Source organism: Urocitellus parryii, chromosome 11 (assembly GCF_045843805.1).
Source record: "Urocitellus parryii isolate mUroPar1 chromosome 11, mUroPar1.hap1, whole genome shotgun sequence".
Taxonomy (NCBI): Eukaryota; Metazoa; Chordata; class Mammalia; order Rodentia; family Sciuridae; genus Urocitellus; species Urocitellus parryii.
Window position 1 is genome coordinate 120,164,914 of NC_135541.1, and position 25,108 is coordinate 120,190,021.

General features: G+C 58.9%; 1 protein-coding gene across 7 annotated transcripts; it reads right to left on the minus strand.

The window, feature by feature from the left end:
• Window positions 1-821: 821 nt before the first annotated feature.
• On the minus strand, window positions 822-22,518 carry Pear1 (platelet endothelial aggregation receptor 1). 7 transcript variants are annotated; one of them, XM_026405029.2, is made up of 25 exons: window positions 22,390-22,518; window positions 16,817-16,926; window positions 14,007-14,117; window positions 12,319-12,484; window positions 11,585-11,689; window positions 11,131-11,231; window positions 9,879-9,971; window positions 9,436-9,679; window positions 8,599-8,719; window positions 8,287-8,423; window positions 7,992-8,204; window positions 7,577-7,751; window positions 7,375-7,495; window positions 6,563-6,726; window positions 6,370-6,472; window positions 6,089-6,235; window positions 5,753-5,878; window positions 4,088-4,216; window positions 3,857-3,985; window positions 3,491-3,703; window positions 3,212-3,300; window positions 3,010-3,127; window positions 2,819-2,887; window positions 2,484-2,729; window positions 822-2,024 (listed from the first exon to the last, which is right to left on the minus strand). In XM_026405029.2, the coding sequence occupies exons 4-25, from the start codon at window positions 12,417-12,419 to the stop codon at window positions 1,873-1,875; spliced, it is 3,096 nt and encodes a 1,031-aa protein (XP_026260814.2). In that variant the 5' UTR covers window positions 12,420-12,484; window positions 14,007-14,117; window positions 16,817-16,926; window positions 22,390-22,518; the 3' UTR covers window positions 822-1,872. The 7 variants fall into 7 exon arrangements, with proteins under 7 accessions (XP_026260814.2, XP_026260812.2, XP_026260813.2 ...); XM_026405027.2 differs by having other exon boundaries at window positions 16,817-16,985; XM_026405028.2 differs by having other exon boundaries at window positions 12,319-12,427; window positions 16,817-17,054.
• Between the last annotated feature and the right edge of the window lie 2,590 nt (window positions 22,519-25,108).

Here is a 25,108-nt window from a genome sequence, read left to right on the forward strand (position 1 = left end):
GCGTCCGCCCGTCTGTTGAGGCCGAGCCTTCGCGTCCCTCTCCAGGACAACCGCGCGCGGCGGGCGGGCCAGCGGCGGGGGCAGTGCAGAGCACAGTGTGGCCGGCAGAGGGCGCCGCAGGTCCGAGCCGGCGGAGGGAAAGTCGGGTGGGCGGGGCCCGCTGGGTCCGGAGGGCGGGGCTAGAGCAGAAAGGGAACTGCGGGACCTGGGGGATGCGCAATGCCAGGCGCAGGTGAACCCTAGAGGACCCTGCGTGGAGGGATCGCTGCGAAGAGAGAGGGGCCAGGAGAGACAGACCCGGGGATCCTACACCGAACCAGAGCGCCCGGGATAGGGAGGGCTCAAGGTACCCGGGAACTGAGCCCCAGAAACAGGGACTGGAGGGGCATAATAGAGCTCATGGCAGTGAGAGGACACTAAAGGAGGGAGAGTCCATGGTGGGAGCAGGTCCACTTTCCTGGGTCCGCTTACCTATCCTATAAGGAGAGAACACCTGGCGGGCGGAAAGGGCCAGAGACCCCGCCCCGTGGGTGTGAGGTTGGGTTTCTCTTGTCAACCCATCTATTTAGCCTCCCGGACCCCTGGGGATTCAGTCAGCTAATGAGTTGATGAGATGACCACATCCTTGGATTCTGGAATTCAAATCATCACCTCCTGGGCCCCCTTGAAGTATACACTTTCCTGTCCCCTTCCTCTGTTCCACCCCAGCCCATCCCCTGTAGAAGTTCACCCTTTGGGGAAGACTGGGACCTAAACAGCCCATTTACTTGCAGAACAAACAATTTACCACTGTCAATACTTTCCAAAGTGTCACTGGTATTTTTATTCACTCAGCCACTCAGTCAAAGGGAATCATTTATTGAATGTCTACTATGTGCCAAGGGGACCCAATATAGAGCATAAACAGGAATCTTGCCCTCAGAGAGCTTACAGTCTTGTGAGGAAGGCAGAAATTAATCCAATAACCATATGAGGAAATAACACATTAAGAAATAACAGGGTGCTTGGCACCCTGGAAGCCTTCCGCTGGTACCTGGAGGATGAAGACAGTTGCCCTCAATGCTCTAAAGGAGAGAGACCAGGGCTGGGTGGAGTGTGAAGGAGGAGTAGGAGCCAAGAGGTGGGGGAAGAAAAGCATGCAGGTGTGCCAGCCCCTGGGGTGGAACGAGGCACCGCAGACAGCAGACCTAAAGTTGTAACTGGAGGAGAGCCACCACCGTGGGCACAGTTCTGGGTGAGGCTGAAGGGACAGGCCAGGCAGCAGGACCTTTGAGGTCTTCCAAAGCTCTGATTCTGACTCAAAAAACAGAGGGACACCCAGGAAGACGTGACGACTTGCGGGTGAGGAGTGGCCCGCCTGCTTGTACTTCAGCAGCAGGATGGAGGAACCACCCAGTGAATGCCGGGAGCCAGCAGCAAGGCTTCTGTTGGAGCTAATGGGGGGTGGCCACCTGGTGAGTGCCTGAGGGCAGGACCCCGGGGTAGGAGTGGTACCCCTGTGAAGCCACCCACCCATACACACACACACACACACACACACACAGCCCAGCCCACGTGTGCACAGAAATGATACTCAATACCTGTTTTTGAAATCAGAGTCACCCAACGACATTCAACCCACCAGTTTATGTCCACAGGCCCCGAGGCCTTGCGGAGCAGCAGCGGGGGAAAGGGACCAGGCATCCTGCCAAACAGCGTCTCCCCGGTGGGACCTGGGAGGGAGGCTCCTGCCTCGCCATTCACTTCCTTCATAAGTGTTGGACGCCATGGCCTGCCAGTCCACTCCCTGCTCCTGGCAGGGTTCACAGGGCTGTCCCAGCCTTGGGCAGCAAGGGTCAGGTGTGCTGGCCTCTGCCATACCATCTTGGCTTCTCAGCGATCCTGGCGCCAGAGTGGGGGTGATGGGGGGTGTCGTACTGGAGGCAAGTCATAGTGTCCGGGGATGTGGCTGTTCTTGGGTGAGTCGTAGTGGCCGGGGGGCAGACCTGGAGGAAGTGGGGGCAGGGAGCCCACAGAGTCTTGATCTGGAGACAAGGGACCAGGATGAGAGGGAGATGGCTTTTTGACCTCCGACGTCTACCCTCCCACCTCCAGCTTCTTCTTCTGCCCATGGAGAAGCAAATGGATGGTGCCTGGACAGGCCTGCCTCCCATCCCCAGCTGTGCCACCTCCAGCCACTGCCCACCCTGCAGGATCTGAGCATGCTCTGTCACCTGACTTGTCCTCCACTGTTCTGGGTCCCAAATCCCCCTCCCAGGTGCTATACAACCACCATTTCACATCTTCTGCCTTCGAGGAAGGTAGGCCACAGGTGAGGAACAGGCTCTAAGTGGCAAGGTGACTTCCCCAACGTCATCCAAGTCTGACCCAAGCATCTTACTCTGGCATAGCTCCATCAGGCGGCCTCCCCATGGTTTCCCTGTGTCCCTTCTCCCGCCACCACCACCTCCTTGGCCCTGCACCAGGGGAGAGGGAGCGCTCACCGTGGGTCAGGGGGCTGGGCTGTTCATAGGTGCCACTGTCTCTCTGTGGCTGTGGGTGCCGCCGCCTCTGGCTGTCCCGGAGCTGGAGGGGCCTGGGGGGAGACCCTGAGGGCGGGCCTTTCATCTCCACGTAGCTGCTCTCCCGGGGGCCCCCTGGCAGGCCGGGCAGATCCCGGATGGTGGCATAGGGGTTCTCACTGCTCAGAGAAGCCCTGCTGGCCCCCAGCTGTTCTTCAGAGATGGGCCCTAGGTATGGAGGACAGAAGTCAGGCTGGAGGGCGTCACTGGAGCCTCTGCCCGGCTCAGCCCCTCCCTCTCTGCCCCTTTGCTCATACCTTTATTATAGAAGGGGCCTGTGCCGTTGCCGTGGCTGTAGCTGTAACTTCGATCCAGGCGACTGCCACCTGAGAAGAGGGAGGCAGTTGGCAACCAGCCTCCGGTGTCCTCCCCGGCTCCAGGCTCCTGGGGAACGGGGCCTGGGCCTCCCTCCCACACCTCAGGCGGGGCAGCCGGCTGGTGACCCTACCCCTGTCCAGAGGCCGGTGCTTCCAGTCAGCAGGCAGGGTGGCGTGGCTGTCATGCCCGTGGGCTCCACCTGGCCGCTCGGGTCCCTGGAGGCTGGCGAAGAGCTGACTGCCTGGAACCTGAGGGGCACACGAGGACAGGGCTTTCCAGAGAACCAGGCCTGTGGCCAGCCCCCATGGCTGGTCCCCTCCCGCAGCACTGACCTTGTTAGGGGGCGGGGGATGCGGAGAGCACTGGGACAGGGTGTGGTAGCTGGGGTTGGAGTAGTAGTGACTGTAGCTTGGAGGGACATCTGCAGGACAGACACAGGTGCAGGGAGGCTGGGAGATGGGCCAGGGGCCCTGGAGTCCATCTACCCAGCAGGTCAGTAACTCGGCCTCCTCCGTCTCCCGTCCTTCCTCCTCCCTCCTCCCCTCCTCCTGTGGAGTCATGCCCCACACCCCCTCTGCCCACCACTCCTCTGGGGCCCTGTGCCAGCTCACCTGGCATGACATAGTCGGAGCCATCCAGCCGTCCAGTGCTGTAGGCCACCGCCAGGTGCTGGTGCTCCTTGCCCTTTTGCCAATGGCGGTAGCCAATGAACAGTGCCACCAGGGCCACTACCAGGGTGCCCAGCACTGCAATGCCGATCACGGCGCCCAGTGAGTTATAGGCCACAGGGGAGGTCGGCATCATGGTGAAGGGCTCCTGGCTCCCTGTGTGACAGGGACGAGCGCTTGGAGTGGCATCTTGGCCCTGCTGGTGAGCTTGGGTGCAAGCATGGGAGGGGCGCCCAATAGGAGGGCAGGGGTGAGGACGCTGGGTCCTAGTTCCCTGGGGACAGGGGGCATGGGGGGCTAGGAACTCACCAATCCTGCAAGGTGCACCACTGTGCCCTGGGGGACACACACAGGCGCCAGTCTCTGGGTGGCACCTCTCTCCTGGACCACACTGGCATGGCTGGGAGCAGTTGGCACCAAACATCCCTGGGGGGCAGCCTGGGGAGGGAGCCAGAGCAAACCGGATCATGGGAGCAGGAGGTCAGTAACTTGGCCTCCTGTTTGGCAAGGGCGTGGGCACGGTACCCCTTCTGTTGGTACCTTCCAAGCAATGGAGTCCGGTCCAGCCTGGGGCACAGATGCAGCTTCCATTCTGGGGGTGGCAGGTCCCACCATGGTGACACTGGCAGGCCTGGGCACAGTTGGTTCCCCAGTGGCCTAGGGGGCATACTGCAGGAGACAAGGGGCCTGTCTAGTGGGCTGGGGTCATCCGCTCCTGGATGTCGTCTCAGCCCCCCGCATTGCTGAAGTCTTTAGGTCAGCCTTGGTCCCCAGGGAGACATCAGGCTCTGAGCGGCACCCAGGGATGACTCACGGACGTTTGTCTGCAGTCCCATCCCTCCAGTGAGCTCCAGACCCTGTGCCCATCCACCCACCCACCCAACATCTCACTTGGCCATCTAATAGCCATTCGAAAACAAGGTTTGCTGGATTGCGTAGCTCTGGGCATGGTGGGTTTTGTTGTTAGGGTTCTTCTTCTTCCTTCCCTCCTCCCCCTCCCCCTCCCCCTCCCCCTCCTCCTCCACCTTTTTGGTACTGGGGATTAAACCCAAGGGTGCTTAACCACTGAGGCACATCCCTGCTCTTTTTATTTTTTCTCTCTCACTAAGTTGCTTAGGGACTCACTAAATTGCTGAGGCTGGCCTCAAACTTTTGATCCTCCTGCTTCAGCCTCTGGAGCCACTGGGATTATATGATTATCTGCTTTGTTTTGTTTCAACATAAAAAGGAAGTAATGTCCATCATATTTCATGGATTTTTTTGGTGGAGGGAGTTTTTGATTGGTACTGGGGATGGAACCCAGGGCACTCCTACAACTGAGCTACACCACCACAGCCATTTTTTTTTTTTTTTGAGACAGAGTCTCACTAAATTGCTGAGGCTGACCTTGAACTTGTGATCCTCCTGCCTCAGCCTCCCAAATTGGTGGGATTACAGATGTGTGCCACCTTAATTGGCTCAATGCATTAATTTTGTGTATCTGATGTAAATAAATAGTTGTTACTGAGCTTTTTTTACCCTGACTGCTGGGAAGCTCAATCCAGCCTTTTTCAAGGCAGCGGCCTCTTACTTCTCCTTTTGCTTTACTTGTTTTTAGACTAGTTTTTTCCATGATCATCTTCATATACTTACGTGGGAAAGAGACCCCGTATAAATAAATAAAGGTAAACTTAAATGTGCAAATGGTGCTGGACGTGGTGGCACACATCTGTCATCCCAGCAACTTGGGAGGCTGAGGCAGGAGGATCCCAAGTTTGAGGCTAGCCTCAGCAACTTGGCGAGGCCCTGTCTCAAAATAAATGATTAAAAAGGGCTGGGGATGTGGCTCAGTGGTAAAGCACCCCTGGGTTCAATCCCTGGTACCAAAATAAATAAATAAGAGGGGGGCGGAAAGCATGCTGCACATTGAGCTTAGGATTTCCCCTGCTCCCATAGAATACTGCTCTTTCCAGGCTTCTTGTGCCAAAGGGCAGGAAATTTTTTCTCCTGATCTGTTTTGATGCATCCTCAGAGCCTAGAACCAATACCCACCATGTAGGTGATGCCCAGTAAATATTCACTTATATTGTTCCTATAAATAACTGAATCGGTGTGGCTCCAGAGAAACATATGCTCTGCCCAGGAGCAGGGAAACAGAGACCACCCATCCTCAGCCCACCTGCTCAGCACGCACACACACGCTCAGACACACAGGCTGCAACATACGCTGGGAGCAGTCAGGGCCCATCCAGCCAGCCAGGCAGTAGCAGGTCCCATCCGAGGGGTGGCAGGAGGAGTGGTTATTACATTTGCAGGGTACGCAGCGTTTGCCATAGCGGCCAGGTGGGCAGGCTGAGAAAAGGGGTGCATAGTAGTTGAGGGCAGGTGTCAACCGACCCATCAACCCTTGACCCCACTGTCTCCCTCCCTCCCTCCTGCTGTACCAACTGTCCTGATGATGGAGTCAGAGGAAGAGACCGAGAAGGACAGGGTGGGGGCTTCTGTTATCTGGCATGGCAAGGTACCCTGCTGTGGTCAGGAGAGGGTGGTGGGGAGACTCACGTCTCTGGCAGGAGGGGCCTCGAAATCCAGGTGCACACACACAACTGCCACTTTCAGGGACGCAGGTGCCTCCATTCTTGCAGGTGCAGGTATTGCTGCAGTTGGCTCCCCAGAAGCCCTCGGGGCAGGGCAGGTGGCAGCGGTTACCTGTGAGAGAGTGGTAGGTTGAGGCTGGTCTGGGTCCCCTCCTGTTCCATGTCCCCTCTTCTAGACACATTTCCTATGGGATGCATCCCCCCACTCTGCAGAAGACCTGAGTCCTGGTCACCTAGAACACTCACCCATCCAGCCAGCCTGGCACTGGCAGTGTCCATGGACCGGGTCACAGCCATCAGAATGGTCACAGTCACAGTGACTGGCACAACCTTTGCCAAACTGCCCCTTCTAGAAGAGGAAATGGAAGATAGGGTAGGCTGGTCAGCTGGAGAGGCCATTGCCCACCCCTCCCCAAGGCAGCAGGCTGTGAGCACTCACGGGGCAGGGCAGCTGGCAGCGGGCCCCGTGCCACCCAGGGGTGCAGGTACAGGCACCAGTTTGGGGGCTACAGACTCCGTCATGGGCACACTGGCAGCTGGCATTGCAGTTGAAGCCCCAGGATCCAGGCGGGCAGGGCACAGAACAGTTCCCACGCTGCCAACCTGGAGAGAAGCCTATTAGTGGGTGTGGGGACCTAGGTCCCCTCCAGAGCAAGCACATCGGGGAGACGGCTGTGCTGAGCTGGAGGCTGGGAGGGAGGACGCTCAGGGCACCGCACAAGAGACAAACTTAAGAAACACTAGATGCTGAACAGAAGGCTAAACGATTTCAGTGATGCACCACCCCACCTGAGGTCTGGGGCTCCCTTCCATAAAACAAACCCACGTTTCCAGAGGCCCCATCAGGAAACTAAAGTAGTTATCTCAAACTCGTGGAAGCCAATAGGGAACGGTGGGGACTGGGGACTTGGTGCTTGTGAGATTCAATAGCTAGCAAACATCAGCCCAGAGGTTGCCATTTGTCACCCCTGGTAGATCTGGGAGGCCCTTCCTGGGGTTGCCATTGTGTGTTTCTGTATAAACGAGAGGGTAGGTATTTACTCATGAAGGGCATTCTCACCCGCGCCTTTAAAGACAAGTATGATGTCTGTGACTGAAGAAAGCGAAGTGGACATTCCCGGAAGGAAAGAGCCCGGACACTCTCCCACAGTCCAGCTGCTGCCTAGGAAGCTCCGCCCTTATCCTGCAGCCTCTGGAGCTGGGCCGGCCCCTCCCCTCGAGCCTCCCCTTCGGGAGGCCGCATCCCTTTACCTTCCTTGCAGATGCAGGAGCCGTCGAGGGGTGAGCAGGCGATGGCATTTTCGCAGGAGCAGCGCAAGGAGCAGTTGAACCCATAAGTGTCGGGAGGACAGAGGCTGGCGCAGTGAGGCCCCTGAGAACGGGTGGGCGGGCCGGTGAGGGTGAAGGCCGGGCTCCGCGGCCTCCCCCCCCTCTGGCCGCAGCCGCGCCTCACCGTGTAGCCGGGAGCGCACCGGCAGAGGCCGCTGTCGGCCAGGCAGACGCCGCCGTGCAGGCAGAGGCAGTGCTCCTGGCAACCCGGCCCGTGCGTGTCCTGCGGGCAGCTCTCGTTGCAGTGGAGGCCGGCCCAGCCCGGGCGGCAGGAGCACTCCCCGTGCATCGGGTGGCAGCTGTGAGCGGAGACGGGGACGTGGCACGGTCATCGGAGTAGGGAAGCTGTGTCTCCAGAGCGGGGCTGGGGAAGGGAAGGGTGCCCAGGGCGCCCCCGACACCCAGAGTCTCCCCTTTTCCCTTCTGTGCCATCTGTGCCCCACTTGGCCACACCCCGGCGCTGTTCGTCATTCGGGCCCCTCCATCCTCGAAGACCTCTCCCTCTGGCTTCTGGCCTTTTGATCTCGTGCGCGGCCCACCTGAGACTGTGCTCTGGGTCGCAGGTGCAGGATGACTGACATCCGAGGCCGTAGAGGCCGTCGGGGCAGAGGCGCTCCGCACAGCGGTCCCCGGTGAAGCCGTGCTCGCACAGGCACGCGCCGTTGGCCGCGAAGCAGCGGGCGCCTGAGGCGCAGTCGCACGTTTCAGCACAGTCCTGGCCAAAGCGGCCCACTGGGCACTCCTCCTGGCACCTGAGCACGACACTGAGTGAATCTGGCTGCGCCCACCTCCTGGTTCTCCCCCGCGGCTTCCACGCATGTCCCCGCCACTCACCGATCCCCTGTGTAGCCTGGAGCGCAGCGGCACTGTCCAGTGAATCGGTCGCAGAGGCCACCATTGTGGCAGAGACATTCCTGGGAGCAGTTGGGTCCGTGAAAGCCCTCTGGGCAGGGCAGGGAGCAGATGATGCCCTATGGGGGTAAGAGGTTGGCAGAGCCCCAGGTACCCAGATGGCTCCCCATGGCCACAGGACCCCTAGATATCCTCATTGCCACACACCTTTCCAGGGTCCCCAGAGCCCACCCTCTCTGGAGCCAGGGACCCCCTCAGATTCCCACCCCATAACCACAGACCCACCCTTCATACCATCCAGCCAGGTGGGCAGCTGCAGGAGCCCTGGGGGTCCTGGAAGATACCCCCATTTTGGCAAGGAGAGGTGCTGGGACAGAAGAAGCCAGTCGTGCCCTGGGGACAGGACACATCACAGCTGCAGGACAGAGCAGGTGAGATCAGAGAGGTGAGATCAGGTAGAGAAAGCAGCATCCACTCCCCCCCACACACACTTTCCTCCAAGGCTGGTCACCTGTACTCAGGCCCTGACACGGGGGAAAGTCTGTCCTAGGCCTCATTGATTCACACCTGCTGTTCCCTGCTGGGGAGTCCCACCCACCCCTTTCCCTCCAGGGACTGCAGGAGGCAGAAAGCAAAGGTTTCCGGGTCTAGAAATAGCAGGGGTACTCCTGCACCAGCAGGCAGCCAGAGCCAAAGGCTGGGGTGCATATTTGCTTCTCACGCACCCCAAGCTCATGCGCTTCTCCTTCTCAGGCTGGCCCTTCTGGGGGACCCCAGGACCTACTGCAGTTCCTGTCCTCCCCCCACCCCACCTCCTCCCTGCTGTAACTCCCCAGCTGCCTCAGCTTCTTGCAAAGTCCATCTTTCCCGCACATGCTATCTCATGCTGTGGTCACAGCTGCCCTCCGGAGGGACAGTTCTGCTCCCACTGTGCAGTTGGAAGACAAGCTCCCCAAGAGTCAATAATCTGATAAAGGTTGCTCAGCTAGTGAGTGGCAGACCCGGGATTAGGATCCTGACCTCCCAACTTCCCTCCCAGCTTTGGGACTCTGAGTCCCCTGTCTCTCCGTATACGTGTGTGCAGTCCTGAGCCAGGGACCCCCTCAGTGTGTTGTTCCCCATATTACCCACCTGGGCCCCGTTCTCCCTGGAGGGCAGAAGCAGGCTCCGGTCTGGGGATCGCAGGGTGCCCCGTGACACTGGCAGCTGAACCGGCAGGCAGGGCCATAGTAGCCAGGGGCACAAGGCCGAAGGCAGTTGGGAGGCTGCAGGCCAGGTGGGCAAGAACATACCCCGCTCTTGGGGTCACAGGAGCTGCTGTTGCCACAGCCGCAGGGCTTGTCACACCTAGGCCCCCACACCCCGGGGCCACACTCTGTGGGATAGGAGGATGGAAGGGAATCACTGGGGGCCACGCTCCTCCCCAGCCTAGCCCTGTGTGTCCCTGGGCCCCACACACCCACCCCCTCTACCACAGCTCCAGAAAAGGCAGAAAGACTCCCGGGAATTGTCCTGGGGTCCAAAGCACCTGTGTCCGGGTAGGGAGGCCATCCCTGAGGTTACCAGCCACTCACCGCTGGAGCAATCGTCACCCCTCCAGCCTGGTGCACACTGGCACTGGTTGGGCGCCACACAGCGGCCATGGACACACTCCTGGGCACAGAGCGCTGAGGCAGAGATGAGGGTGATGAGAAGATGCCTCTCCCCCTGCCCTTCCCAACTTTCCTCTCTGAACCTTCCTCCCAACGCATCTTCCTCCCTTACCAGGGGCCTGCACTTCTCTAAGCACCAATTTGTGTGTTTTTTTGTTTGTGTGTTTGTTTTGTTTTTGTGCTGTGTGTGGGAGGGGGTACTGGGAGTTAAACCCAGGGGTGCTCTAACACTGAGCTGCAGTCCCAGACCTTTCTGTTTATTATTTTTAAATTTTGGGTCAGGGTCTCACTAAGTCAATGAAGCTGGCTTTGAATTTGAGATCCTCCTGCCTCAGCCTCCCAAATTACTGGGATTATGGGCATGCATAGTCCACCAGTTCTGTCCTAGGATAAAGAAGGACTGAGGGCAGCAACTCAGCGGCAGAACATGACAAGATGCCAGGACTCTGGCTCCCCAGTCCCTTTTTGTGAAAATTTCTAAAATTTTGTTGGGAAAATGGGTGGGGGTCTTGAGGTGGGATCTGGACATGGATGATGTCAGAGAGAGGGTAGGGGCCAAGGCCGGGGCTGGGCCAGGCTGGGAAGGGGTGTCTGCAGGGGCTGGTGGTGGGTTAGGGCTGAGGGAAGTGGGGAAAGAGGAGGGCAGGTTCCAGTTTGGGGGGTACAGGGTGCTGGGGCAGAGGCAGGCAGGAGAGACTGAATGGTGACAAGTCAGAGCTAGATAGCAACAGAAAGAGACAGAGAAGGACCCAGAGACCAGGCCCTGAGACACAATGAGAAACACAGAGACAGAAGGAGAGCTCTCAGACAGAGATGCAGAGAGAGCTTGCTCAGGGGCATGGACAGACAGAGAGGTCCACTGGAGATAAAGGTGTCAAGTAGCAACGAGGCGAGGTGCCACTCAAGACTCTGGGGACCCTAAGCTCCTTGGCTAGGTTGAAACTGGAAGTCCAGCTCTGTGTCTTGCCAGTGTAGCCAGAAGATGAACGGCCTCCAGGGCAAGGCAAACCCAGCCTCCATCTCCTGGGCCCTGTCACCTCCTGCCTGGCTGCTGGCACAGGGGGATACTTGAAGGGGCACAGGAGTAGCCCCACCCGGTGGGAACAGAGAAGAATCCAGAAGGGTCAGCTCAGCGCCCTCCCATTCTGGACTGCCCTGGCCAACACGGACTCACGGACACAGGTCCCGCTGCTGTCGTAGAAGCCCTGGCAGCACTGCAGGCGCGGGCGGTGGCCCGTCTTGACCACCTGCCGGTACACAATCCGGTAGACGACCCTGGGGAAACCCAGGAGGTGACCTTCAGAGCGCCCGCCGAGGCCAGGCTGCCCACCCTCACCTCGGGGCAGCACTTGGAGTGAGGAGCCTCGAATGTTTCCTCCTTGCCCCTCCCCCCAAAAGGCTACACACCACACACTCACACGGACACACGTGCACATCTATGGCCCAGACACACTCAGCACAGGCCACAGAGCACCTTGCTGGGAATAAGTGGGTGCCTTGAGGCCAGAAGTGTCCTCTGAACCCTAAAGGTTCTAAGAAGAGAATAGGGGTGCGGGAGTGGGGGCAGGGGCCAGACCAGGGCAGAGACCCGGACAGGCCACCTGCCTGTGGAGGAGAGGGGCACTCACGTGGGCTGGGAGCAGGTTTTGGGGCCCTCCCAGGGCCTGTCGCAGGGCTCCGAGGGGTGGAGGCTGAACGGGCGGGAGTGCGACTCCTTGGTGGTCGTAGTGAAGCTGGCAGGAAGGACAGGTCAGGGGGCAAGGCAAGGAGGGAATCGGGGGCCAGGGCTTGGCCATAGTAGGAATCAACACCCCAACATTTAGGCTTGCTCCCCAAACCAAGAATGGGACCCTCACCCCGCCCCACCTCTCACACGCAGAGGCTCCTCCCAGACTTGGAATATTCCTGGGGCCCCGCCCATCCGAGCTCCCCTGACACCCTATTGGATGAGACCCATGGACCCTTTATCTCTCCTCCCCCTCCTTATAGGGAGGACCGAGCTGGGCCTGAGCTGCCCGCCCGCTGATGGTGTTGGCTAAATTCTGCCCTGGCTCTTGTTTCCCAGCCTTGTCCCTCTTCATTCCCCAGGGTCAGCTCTCTGCTTGGTCCACAGTGAAAGGCTCCCCCCTGCGCCCCGTCCTGCCGCGGACCTCCCACAGGGACCCAGGGAGGGAATAAGGAAAGGACAGAGTCTGAGAGGGGACAAATGAGACTGAGGTGAGGTCAGAGATGGGGAAGGGGTCCCAGACAGGCCACAGAGGGGAGCAGAGAGAGCAGAAACGGAAAGAGAAGGCAGGAGCCAGGGACCCTTAGGGACCATCGGGGGCTTGGGCTTGGTATTAAAAGGCACAGAGCCCCTCACCTTTCCCAGAAGCTGCAGGCATTGGGATCACTGGAGCTGAGCGTCCTGGCCAGTCCCAGGCCTAGGGCCAGGAGAAGGAGGGTCCGAAGAGGTGGCAACATTGCAGAGCCTGCATCAGAGCCAGTGTCAGCAGGAGAGGGCACAGTAGCAGCCTGAGGGACAGCGTCTGCAGAGATCCAGGCAGTGGGCATGCAGGAGAGCCAGCCGGTGGCCTCTGGGCCTCTGGCCCTGTGCCTGCAGGGCTCCAGTTCCCCTGGATCCTACTCCTGGGTGGGGACCGCACCCAGGCCTCCAGGTCTTAGCTCATCATTTGCTTCCCCAGCCCTCGTTCTCCCTGAAGCAATCAACTTCCAGGGCCTGGCACAAATGCCACCCATTCTTTTCTGCTCGGCTCCCTGACCCTCACTGGCCCACTGCCCCACCCATCTCTGCTAGAGCCCCCAGGACCATTCACCCAGACACGGCCATTCTCACGCCTGTTCCCTGAGCATGACCTCCAGAGGCGAGGACCCAGGGCCCTCTGTCTGATTCCCCAGCCCCTAGCCCAGTGCACACCGGACCACTTTGTTATCAGGACCAAGATATGAGACTGGAACCACTGAGGGGAAGTTCTAGGATGCAGATGGGCTCAGAGAGAGATTTCCAACAGCGGGAGCAACTGAGTAATAGAACTGGCTACCCCCGATGGTAAGCTCCCCATCCTTGGATATATGCAGGCGGAAGCCAAACCACTCGGATGAAATGTAGTCAGGGGGTTCCTGCTATATGGGGTGGGAGTAGGGCTGGGCCCAGGTGACCTTAAGACCCCCAGTGTGCTGGAGCCAGGGCCTCAGGGGCTCAGAGAGGCCATTATGTGCATCTCTTCCCAACTCCAAGTTCAGTGATGTCCCCTTAGTAGCTTGAATTCAGGCATGTGCCCCGCCCCCAGGCCATAGCCAGATGTCCCTCACAGTCTACCCAGGGCACCACCTCACCAAGGCCAATTCCCTGCCCCCAACTCTAGGCATTAAACCCGGGCGATCCCCACGCTGGCCTCCGATCAGGGGAGAGCTGAGCCCCCCTCCTCCGACAGCCGGGCCATCACTGGGAAACAGGCTCCCTTCCATCTCCACCACCCTGGCCTCGCCCAGTGGGTTGGAAGAGGATCAGGACTTCAGACGGATCTGCTCTCTGGGCTCCTCCACAGGGGAGAACTGCTTTCTGAATCCGTTTGCCGTGTTCCTAAAACTTGCCCTGACTCCCTGAGGCTCCAACATCTGCTTATAATTTTCCCAAGAAGAAAGGTCACGGTTGCAGGCCCCCTGCCCCCCTGAGTATCTCTGGAATGCCTGCTGCCGGCTCCTCCCCTTGCCCCCCACCCACACACTTCCAGGGACCCCACAGCCTGCTCGGCTCCAGTCACGAGGCCCCTTCCCTGCAGGTCTGGGTCTGGTTAGGCCTCCACTTAACCCTGCTCCTCCCGATCCCGTCCGCCAGCAGTCGGACCTCATCCTCATCTAGAGCAGGGCCCCCCGCTCCCAGTTCCCACCCTGCAGGGCCAATTTCCACCCTCCCCCTCCAGTCACACAGGGGCACTGTGGCCCTCTCACACAGGTCACCTTGCCCCTCACACCTCCCCCAGGGCCAGTGTCCACCTCTTAGCCTTCCCGGTGCTTTTCCCATCCTCCCTCGGTCCCCAAGAAGCTCACCCGGTGGGGCCCACGGATTTCAGATGGGGCAGCGGCCTGGTAGGAACCTGGCAGGGAGGAGTGGGTGGGCAGAGGATGTCCAGGGAGATCCCAGCACTGGAGATGTAGAGCCTGAAAACAGGAAATAGAGCCTGGCGGGGAATGTGGGAGACAGGGACGATGGGGTGGGGGTGGGGACGCTGCATGGCCCACCACCCTGGCGTGAGGGTGGAGCACAGGGGCAGGGCCAGGGCTGGCCTTCTAGTGGCACTGTGGCCCACTCAGGTGGGGGAATCCGACCTGTGCCCAACCCCCAGGCCATAGTCAGATGTCCCTCACTGTCCACCCAGGGCACCTACATCACCCTACACACCCCCAAACTGTTGTCCCTTCTCTCCAGCGCCCCCCTCCAGGGCTCAGTCTGGCCAGTACCAGCTGACCTTCTCCCCATGTCCCCCAGGGTTCTCAGCAGGCAGGTCCCCGTGGACAGGCCCCTTAACCCTCCACACATCTCCACTCTGTCCTGGTCTTCACATCCCAGCCCTGGCCCTGGACAGGGCTCCTGTCCTCAAATTGGAGCTCAATCCATCTGGAGCCAGGATGTCACCCCTGTCCCCAAGTAACCCTCATCTCCTAAGCCATATAGGGCCTCCCTGGACTTAACCCCTGCCCTGAATTTGTCCCCAGAGCCATGGGGGGGTGGGCAAAGCCCAAGGAAGGAAGGACTTAAGGTGAGGTATATGCAGCCGAGAGGCCAAGCCCAGAAAAATCCTTCCCTGTTCACATCAGCCCTAGCCCCCAGCCAGTGTCCCTGAAGAAACAGTCCACCTGGGGGCTCCCACATGGACCCACAGAGAACGCTGCGGCATGGAGCGGGGTGGCTGGGAGCCGACTGGGAGGTTGGCTGGCCACAGGTGGCCAGATCTGCCTCTCCAAGGTCTTCGGGTGGGGCTGAGGGCGGGGGAGAAATCAGCTTCAGAGCCCAGGGCCGGGAGCCAAGGTGGTGTCGAAGGAGGCCAGTGGGTGGCCACGGGGGAGGGCAGGGGGAGATGGGGGTCCTGGCTGGGAGAGGAAGGGCTTGGCCGAAACCTTCCCGCCCTGAGGAGGGAGCACAGGCCAGACCGGAGCCCAGAGCGGGTTCCACTGGAGCCTCTGCTCCCAGGGACGGGGGCACCTGAGGTCCTTCCCAGGCTCCCCCAGCCCCCTTCCAGCCCGGGCAGCATTGGGCCTGGTGTGACCACACATCCCCTCAGGGGTTCGTCACCCCACGCCAGCTCCCTGCCTGCTCTGTCCTGGGGGCCTCAGTACACTGCCCACTGCAGGCCCCCCTTCCTCCCCCACAGAGCCCCTCCCCTCCTCAACCCCATCGCCCACTGGACCTCTCTCCGTCTCATAACAAAACTAAAGGTGACCCCATGTATCCTTTCCTGTGTGGGGACAGGCAGGGTGCTGAGCCATTTGCCTGAATCATCACGTTTAAAGCAGTCATCCAGCCACTGGGGAGGCTGAGGCAGGAGGATCGCAAGTCCAAGGCCAGCCTGGGCAACTTAGTGAGACCCTGTCTCAAAAAATAAAAAGGGGCCGGGCGTGGCAGAGCATGTCTGTAATCCCAGCAGCTCGGGAGGCAGAGGCAAGAGGGTTGAGAGTTCAAAGCCAGCCTCAGCAAAAGCGAGGTGCTAAGCAACTCAGTGAGACCCTGTCTCTAAATAAAATACAAAATAGGGCTGGGGGTGTGGCTCAGTGGTTAGTGCCCCTGAGTGCAATCCCTGGTACCCCCAAAATAATAAATAAATAAATAATCTTTAAAAATCTGGGAGCCAGACATGGTGGCACACATCTGTAATCTCAGTGGCTGGGGAGGCCAAGGCAGGGGGATTGTGCGTTCAAAGCCTGCCTCAGTAACTTGGCAAGTCCTAGGCAACCCTGTCTCTAAATAAAAAGTAAAAAGATCTGGGGATGTGGCTCCGTGGCTAAGCACCCTGGGTTCAATCCCCAGTACCAAAAAAAAAAAAAAAAAAAGTGGCTCTGGGGATGCACTCGGTGGTAGAGTGCCCCTGGGTTCCATCCCGAGTACTAAATAGATTTTAAAATAAAGCTTGCCCCCCTTGGTGGTATGTACTGCTGTTGACTTTAGGGATGAGGAAGCAGGCCCAGCAGGGGTAAGAAACCTGCCCAAGGCCACACAGCCACTAGCATCAGAGCTGGGATCCAACCCCAGGCTTCTGGCAGATGGTTCAGGTCTTTCCTAAGGCGAGACAGGGAAAGCTCTGTGTCTCCTTTTTCATAGCCCCAGCTATGGGAGTGGGGAGCTGGCAGGGGGTTGGACAGGAGAAGGGGAGGGGGGGGGGCTGCCAGGAGAAGGGGATCAGAGGCATGGGAACTGCAGTGTGTGCGCTGTCAAGAGCCACTTCTGTCTTCTCCACCTCCACATGCAAATCAGCTGGGCTCCCAGCCAGCCCTGAGGTCCCAGTCCCTGCCCGCAGCCTGCGAGCCCACTCGGGCCCAACCCAGCTCCCCTCCCACTCTTCCAGTCCCCTCCCCCCCCCCGTGGGGAGCCCCTCCATCCTTACTGTGCCACAGAGAGAAGGAAAAGGAGTCTGGGGCCTCTGGGAGCAGGCTGGAGTTCCTGTGCATGGGGGTCCACCTCCTCCCTCCCTCCCCCTTCCCCTCCCTCCCTCCCTCCCCCTCCCTCTCTCTTCCCCTGCAGCACTGGACCCAGGGACATCTAACACTGGAGTCACACCCCCAGCACTTTTAATCTTTTTCATTTGGGGTCAGGGTTTTGCCAGGTTTCTGGAGCTGGCCTTGAACTTGAGCTCCTCCCCGCTCACCTGGGATTACAGGGCGTGCAGCCAAAGCACTACTGTCCATAGAAAGCAGCAAGTGGGGCTGATGGAGTGGACACAGCAGGAGGGACTTCCCCATGGGCTCCCTTCCAGCTCTGGGAAACATGGAGCACAGGATGACCTCGGAGCTCTGTGTCCCTCCGCTGCTCTCTTCCTGTTTCCAACATAGGTGTCAACTCCAGCTTGGTCTATAAAACGGGCTAATAGTACTTCCTCTGCAGGGCTGTGGTGCAGATTAAATGAGATAATATAGATAACGTACTTGGAACCAATAGATAGTATGTACAGCTCTCTAACGTGGACTGTCCCCTCAATGACACCCTCCATGCCCCTCCTGCTCCGGCGCCCAGCGTGGCCCCCGCTCCCCCACCCATTTTGGTGATGTTATGCCCTCTGGGTATTAATTCCAGGAAAAACTATTTCTATTTTTTTTTTTTTTCTGAAGAACCCCCAGGATGATCCGGGAACAGAACGGAGCTGAAAATGCTGATGCAGAGAAAGGAAGTGGGAGGAGGGGGCCAGGCTCCCCGAGAACCTGATCCCCCAGAATGATGGGCTGCCGGCCAGGGGCAGCTTGAAGCCAGTTGAGAGGCAGGATTCCGGGATCCTGCTCCCCCAGCCCCCTTCCCACTCCCCCTCCCTCTTCTCTGCCTCTCCCCCGCCCCACCTTGTAGTCCAAAAGTCCTCGTCCTGTCTGTGTCCCTCACAAGCTCCGTGACCCCGGTTACACCACTCAAGCCGGCTGAGCCTCAAACTCGTCTGCATAAAGGAGGCCCCTCACATCTCCCAGGATCTGGCAAGTTGGGGTCACGATTCCGGTGACCACTCTGGAACAGAGACTCAGGCTCTTTGCCTTTTTTTGCGGGGTGGGGGTGACCGGGGATTGAACTCAGGGCACTAACCACTGAGCCACACCCCCAGCCCTATTTTGTGTCTTATTTAGAGACAGGGTCTCACTGAGCTGCTTAGCACCTGGCTTTTGCTTTGCCCAGGCTGCTCCGGGCCCCAGGCTGCTCCGGGCCCCACGCCACCCCGTCCCCACATGCACACCGCCATACACACAAGCACAGCGCTCCTCCGTGTCCAGCCGGGCTGGGCGCTCCGCACGCCAGGCCTGTCTGGCGGATGGAGGAACAGGAAGCCCGCGCGTGCAGAGGCCGGCGGGAGGCAGCAGGGCTCCAGAGCTGGCCTTGTGTTCTCGGTGGCTCAGGAAACAGAAGCTCGAGGGTCCCCAGTCTGACCTGTTTACTCATCAGGAAATTGCAGGGATTCTGATTCACCAACCATCTATTGGAGGTTGGCGCCACTGCCAGTCCCAACCCTCGCCACCACCCAGGAAGGTGCTGGTGATTGTTGTCCGGGTCTCACAGGTCAGATGACTTGCCCCAAGGCGAGGACCTCTGGCCCACCCTGCTCACCGCCACTCCTAGATCATCTTAAGAAAGGACCACGCTATTCTGGCCACTGCCTCCCTCTACCACCTTCCGTGGCTCCCATCACAGGAAAGGCAGCCCAAGGTCCAGCTTTATGGTCTAGCTCTCTGCTCCCAACACACTGGACAGCATGCGGCTCCCACACGCCTCTCACCACACAGGGACCTCATGCAATGTCCCCACTGCCCCCTGAATGCCCAGGTCCTCCCCAGCCTCTTCAAGGAGACCCCCACCTTCACTGGCTCAATCCTCCTCCGTTCCCCCCCACGCTCAAGGCCTTCTTGTAGGCTCCCGACCAACATGGACCCTGCAGTCCAGAGGATCCCTGGAGCCTTGTCCCCTGGCTGTGCCCTGGGGCTGGCTCCAAACCCGACACTTCTCCAAACCTCACCAAAGTTTGCACTAGGGGCAGGTGGAAATAACCCAGCCCTCCAGGAGTTCACCGCCTGGCGCACCCAGGGCTGGGGACTGAGTGACTGAAGGATAAATCCCACCTGTGGCAGCTGCTTTTGCACCAGGCTGCAGTCCCTCAGGGCTGGGGACGTGGCTCATGGCAGAGCACTTGCGTAGCGTGCACGAGGCCCTGGGTTCGATCCTCAGGAACTCGCGTGTGCACGCACGCATGCACACACGCGCACGCATGCACACACGCGCACGCACACACACACACACACACACACACACACACACTGCCTTGCAGATCTCTCTCCTCTCCGAGCTCTGTTCCTGGGCTGATGTCTCCTCCCAGCTCCCATCCTACGAGCCATGGTGGATTTTGCTTGTGGTGCTGGGTTCAAGCCCAGGATCTCATATACACTAGGCAAGTGCCCCACCGCTGAGCCACACCCCACCCCAGCCATGACGGGTTTTGTTCTGCTGGCGTCTGCAGGGCTGGGCATGGAATTCAGGTGCCCGCCACCACTATGCTACTTCTTAATTTCTTATCAGCCCTTTTTAATTTTTATTGCCTAATTGCCCAGGCCAGCCTCGAATTTGTGATCCTCCTGCCTCAGCCTCCTGAATCACTGGGATTATAAGTAGGTGCCCTGCACCTAGTTTACCACAATGTTTTTATTGAGGTCTGTCTGTCCACTGGGCCACGGCTCCCTGGGGACAGGACACTTCTCAGTCTTCTTCACCACCGCATCCCCGGCACCCACCAGCACCGACCTGCTGGGTGCCCGGATCCAGGCAAGTAGCAACTAAACATTTGTGTGAAGAGGCTGGGTGGTCACACCCTGTAACCCCAGCAATTGGGGAGGTTGAGGCAGGAGGGGGTCACAAATTCAAGGCCAGCAGACAACTTAGTGAGGCCCTAAGCAGCTGAGTGAGACTCTGTCTCAAAATTTTAGCAAAACTAAAACTGTCTGGGAATGTGGCTCAGTGATAGATGGCCCCAGGGTTCAGTCCTTGGTACCAGAAGGACAGTGAGGTATAGCGTTGGCCAGAAGATGAAAGGTGGAATTCAGAAAGAATTCCATCATTATTAGACAAAAGAACGCTCCAGACCTGCCCCTCGTGACCTCGGGCAGGAGTTCCTCAGGGCTGGCCTCCAAGTTCCTCCGGGATGAGTGTGTGGTGCAAGGCACTGAGTCACCTGGAGGCAGGGGGTGTGGCACGTGGCTCAAACCCTCACCCTCAGCCTCCAGGCCCCGGGACAATGTCCCCTCACTGTTCACACCTCTAGAACCCAGATGCCGCTACATAGGGCGGGGTGGGTGACGGCAGCAGGGGCCTGGGCCCCCACACGGGTGTTTCTCTTAGGACCCCCCACCCTGCCACGTGCAGGTGGGTAATTGCCACGCTGCATAAATGTGCCCCTCGGGCTAGATGCTTCCTTTTACTTTTCTTGACAATGGTATACAGCAGGTGCGAGTATGCCACCTATTTTAGAGCTAAATAACCCAAAGGTGGCGCTGAGCTGTCACCCAGCAACTCTCAGGAGAATCACAAGTTCAAGGCCAGCCTCAGCAACACAGGGAGACCCTGTCTTAAAACTGAAAAGAGCTGGGGAGGTAGCTCAGTGGTAGAGTGTCCCTGGGTTCAATCCCCGGAAGAAAAGAAAAACAAAGGAAGCAATCAATCCATCCTCCAGGAGAGGAAGGCGGGGAATCCCAGAAAGGTTAAGTAATTTGACCAAAGCCACACAGCCAACCTGGAGTAGGGCAGGGTTTGAACCAGGTTTACTACGTTCTGTTCTAAGGCTGCATCTCTGCTGTGTCTTCTGGGCCCTGCGGGTCTTGTTGCCCTGAGTCCCCGCCTCTGTCTCTGCCCCTGAGCATGTGCCTCTGTTTGGATATTTATGTCTGTCTTCTCTCTCTCCTCTGCCTTCTTCCCTTTCATGCCGGCCTCTCCCCCCTGGGTTAGGTGCCAGGAGCCACCACCCTCCTCAGAGGAGAGGCTGGGAGGTCTTGGAGGCCCTGCCTGGCCTCAGCCCCCTGCCTGGCGGTATATGGGAGGGCGGGAGGCAGCAGTGCTCTCTCCCTCTCCAGGTTTCCCGCGGGTGCCTGGAGCTGCCGGGGGAGCAAGCTTCCTCTTCTGGGGAAGCCTGATAGGGAAGGGGGGTGGAGTGGGGAAACAGATGCCAACCCTCCCCTCCGCTCCCAGCAGAGGGAAAAAGGAAGGCGCGTCTGTCTGACCCAGCTGCAGGGAGATATGGCCGCTGGGAAGCCTCCGAAGCCCGAGAGCAGAGGCTGGGAGGGACTGGAGAGGCCAGAGGGCAGGCAGCGCCCTGGCCCACAGACGTGCACCCAAGGGCGCTAACCCAGAGGGTCGGCAGGGGTGGGGTTCCGAGGACAGCCTCCCGACCCCCCAGAGCCCAGCGTGGTCCAGGGTTAAGAGCTGACCCCTTGTCCAGTCCTCCCTGGAGGAGTGGAGGCCTGGCTGAGCCTGGGAACTTCAGCCCAGCACAAGCTGTTCCCATCCCAGGGGACTGGGGTCACGGTCCAGCCCGGGAGAGGCCATTCCTAAAGGCCAGAGCAGAGGAGCCCAGAGCGCACAACTGGGAGCTAGAAATGGGGGCAGGAGGTGAGGGACGGCTTTGCTGGGGCCTGGGCCCTGGGGACCACGCCACCGCTCACCACCCCTACCCCTGGCTCCAGCTCTGCCCCATCATCCTCCCAGGAGCTCCCGAGGCTCCAGATTCCTCCACCGAGGGACTTCCAAGTCCTCACGGATGGCAAAGAGGTGACAGTCTGGGATCTTCAAACCTCGTCCCTGCCCTGCACCCTTGGGCATTTCTCCCTGCTGGGAGAAGCGCAGCACTGATAATAAATGGTGAGCCCATCAGAGGGGCCCCAGCTCCTCGGGAGGCTGAAGCAGGAGGATCACAAGTTTGAGGCCAGCCTGAGCAACTTGGTGAGACCCAGAATCAAAATAAAAAAATAAAAAAGACTGAGGAGTGGCTCAGAGGTCGAGCCTCCCTGGGTTCAATCCCCAGTGCCAAAAAGAGGAAGAGGAGGAGAGGGGATGAAGAAGAAGCGGGAGAGGAGGAGGAGGAGCTGGGTATTTATTTATTGCTACCCTGGGAATTGAAACCCCACCACTGAGCTACTCCCCAGACCTTTTTATTTTTAGTTTGGGGACAAGGTTTCACTAAGTTGTTCAGGATGGCCTCCAACTTGCCATCCTCCCGCCTCAGCCTACTCAGACTACAGGTGTACCCCGCCACAGCGGCCAGCAGTCTCTGTCCCGAGTGGGAGACGCTTCATCTCACCCTCCCAACCCTGTGGGGTCGGCACTCCTGTCACTGTCCCCCTTTAGAAATGGGCAACAGAGGCACAGATTCCAGATTCCGACCCGGGTGGCCTCCACTGCTGTGTGGGGCTCTCAGGGCTGCACTTCTCTTGAGCAAAGGAGAGGACCTGCTACCCCCAGACAGAGACCGGGGACTGTCCCTGGTCCCCCAAGTCCCCTTAGGAGCGGTCTCCACAGCATTTCTTTCCACTTGCGTTTCATTAGAGTGGACGCCCCCATCAGCTCCTGAGCCCCTCTCCACGGCCTCCCCCTTCTTTCCCCACTGTCCGCCCAGGGGTCTCCAGCCTGGGAGGGGGCCTCGGAGTCCACAGGCCCTTTCCCAGGGGGCAGGTGGCCCTCGGCCATCACCCTCCCCCGCCCGTCACTCACCTGCCCCGGGGACCCCGTCTGTCCGCCGTCCTGGTGGGGAGGAGGACCGAGCGTCTGAGGCTGGCGAGGGTCGCGGCCGAGCCCCAGCCTCCAGCGGGAGCGGCTGGGAGCCGCTGGCCGTCGCAGGGCGGGCGGGGAGGGGCGCTGGGGGCGCGGGCAGGAAGGGGGTGGGGACTGGGCCGCGCGAGGCAGGAAGTTTTGACAAGGAAACCGGGAGCGGGGGCGGGGAGGTCCAGCGCCCGGAGGGAGGACTGTTGGGGGTGGGATCACGGGGGCAGCCGGGGCGGGAGCCGAGGGCCGACCGCCCCCTCTCGGCTGTCCACTGCGGATCTGCGGAGGTCACGTAACGCCGCGTGCCTCGGTCTTCCTATCTGCAAAGTGGGCTCAGCGGTGGCCAGGGCCGGGGACCTTCCAGGGCTGCCCAACCACCGTGAGCTTTGAAAGACCCTCCGCGGGACCGATCGCCGCCCAAGTGTCCGGTGGAGGACCCTCCCCTCCCGCTGCCTGCTCTAGATCGCTGGGCGCGAGGGTGCGACCCTGGGACGCCGTCTCCCGCGCAGCCTCCGCCCTGCCTGCACCCCGTCCCCCTCGTCCCCCTCCCGGAGCCCTGTCCACCGCCCCGCAGCGGCTGCTGGCTGGAGGAGCCCGCCGGGCGCCACCTCGCGGCCAGAGTCCTGGTGCGCCCCCCGCAGCCCGCAGCGTCCGTGACCGTGACGACCACCGACGGCCCACCATTTGCCCCCAGGGGTGTTCGCACGTTGAACTTGAGATTAGTCCCGGCCCGAGGCCCTTTGATTTAGGAGGACACGGAGGTCCGGTGGAGCTTAGGACACTAGTATCTGGCAGAGGCAGGATTTGAACCGAGGTCCGTGTTCTCTCCGCACATAGTGTCCCGCCTCCAAGCTTGGCACACCCAGGCTGCCAGAGAGAGACGCGCCACACGACAACCACAAATTCAAGGACAGTGTGGCAACTCAGTGACACCGGCTCAGGAAAAAAAAAAAAAAAGACTGGGGGTGTAGTCCAGGAACAGAGTGCCCCTGGGTTCAAGGTTCAGTGCCCAGTAACACACACACACACACACACACACACACACACACACACTTAAAGTATACAGGCTGATGAGGGTTTTTTTTAGATTTTTTTTATTGTGGTAAATGTACGTAATGTGAAGTTTGTCATTTTAACTTTTTTTATTTTTTATTTTTTTAATTGCTTTCCGGGACTTCAGTGTAGTTGGACACAATATCTTTAATTTATTCATTTTTATATGGTGCTGGGAATCGAACCCAGCGCCTCACGCATGCTAGGCAAGTGCTCTGCCACTGAGCCCCAGCCCTGGTCCCATTGAGTCTATCACACCCTGTGCAAGCACCAGTCCTATCTATTTCCAGAACTTTTTCATCATCTGACCCTGAAACTCCACGCATTGAACACTGCCTCCAGGCTCTCCCTCCCCTGCCCCTCTGCCACAGCTCTCCCCTCTGTCTCTGAACCTGACTCCTCTGGCCGCACAAATATGTGGATTGTATAGTATTGGTCCTTGTGGCTCCTCTCACTCAGCACAATAGTCAGTGACTGGGCAAATATGTTCCTGTGTGTAAGCACCGTCCCAATAAAAGCACTGAGAACAATTCCCGCCTCCACCCAGACTTCACTGTCCCCCCTCACCCTGAGCCCAAGTCCTGTGAAATCCCTGATCTGCTTTCTGTCAGTTGAGATTCGTTTGTTCTGCAATTTCCACATAAGTGGGATCATACAGAGTGTGCTCACTTCTGTCTGCCTCCTTTCACTTACCATAAGTGTTCAAGAGCTCATTATCCCCCCGCCCTTCAGGAGTACTGAGATGGAACCCAGGGGTGCTCAACCACTGAACTACATCCCTACCCTTTTATTTTTATTTTGAGATAGGGTCTTACTAAATTGCTGAGGCTGGCCCAAAACTTGTGATCCTCCTGCCTCAGCCTCCCAAATTGCTGGGATTAGGAACATGCATAGCTAGCTCATTGTTCTTTATCGTGGGCAGTAATCTATTACGTGGATATATCTTTATCTTTACTCCAGTTGACAGCTCTGGCTCTTTTCCAGCTCAGGACCACAATTAACAGTGGTATGCAACTCTCGTGTGGACACGTTTTCGTTTATCTCGGAGGATGCTCAGGAACGAGATTCCTGGGTCATGACAGTTTTGAATTTTTTACGTGTTCTAGTTTCAGATCCTTCGCCTATAATATTCACTGAAAATATTTTTTTCTGGGCAATTTCCATTTGAGAGACGGGCACTCTTGTTTAGTTGTTACTTAAAGGGGTGGGAGGTGTGTGGGAGCCGGGGATTGCATGGGACCCTTGGGTGCTGATGGTTTGGGGGAAGAAAGGGAAGAAAGACAAAGCTTCAAGGTTGCTTTTCGCGACTTCAGTGCTACCAAGAATCTCCAGCAGGGGGCAGCAGAAACCAGCGCACCGCTCAAAGGCTGGAGGCCAAAGATCATAGAATTTCAGCCTGTTGAAGCCCGAGGGGCCTGAAAGTCACCTAATCCAGCCCTGAGGAGCCAATGAGGGGGCTGAAGCCCAGAGCAGAGGAGGAGCGTGCACCTTTTCCCTCCTTCACCTGGCTCCATATTCTCACCCTTCGGCATTCAGCTCCACGCCCATTCTCTGACAACCTGGCCTCCCACTCCAGCTGATGCCAAGCTAATGCTGGCCCCCACCCCCACGGGGC

What these genes read in the sequence shown, in the direction of transcription:
- Pear1 (XM_026405030.2), bottom strand. Translation starts at nt 12,419, where the DNA reads ATGTTGCCACCTCTTCGGACCCTCCTTCTCCTGGCCCTAGGCCTGGGA. An exon ending in AGGCCCCTCCTGCCAGAGAC is followed by an intron (nt 5,879 to 6,088) that starts GTGAGTCTCCCC and finishes CCCTTTTCTCAG; the next exon opens with CCTGCCCACCTGGCCGCTAT. An exon ending in ATCCCCCGCCCCCTAACAAG is followed by an intron (nt 3,128 to 3,211) that starts GTCAGTGCTGCG and finishes TGTGCCCCTCAG; the next exon opens with GTTCCAGGCAGTCAGCTCTT.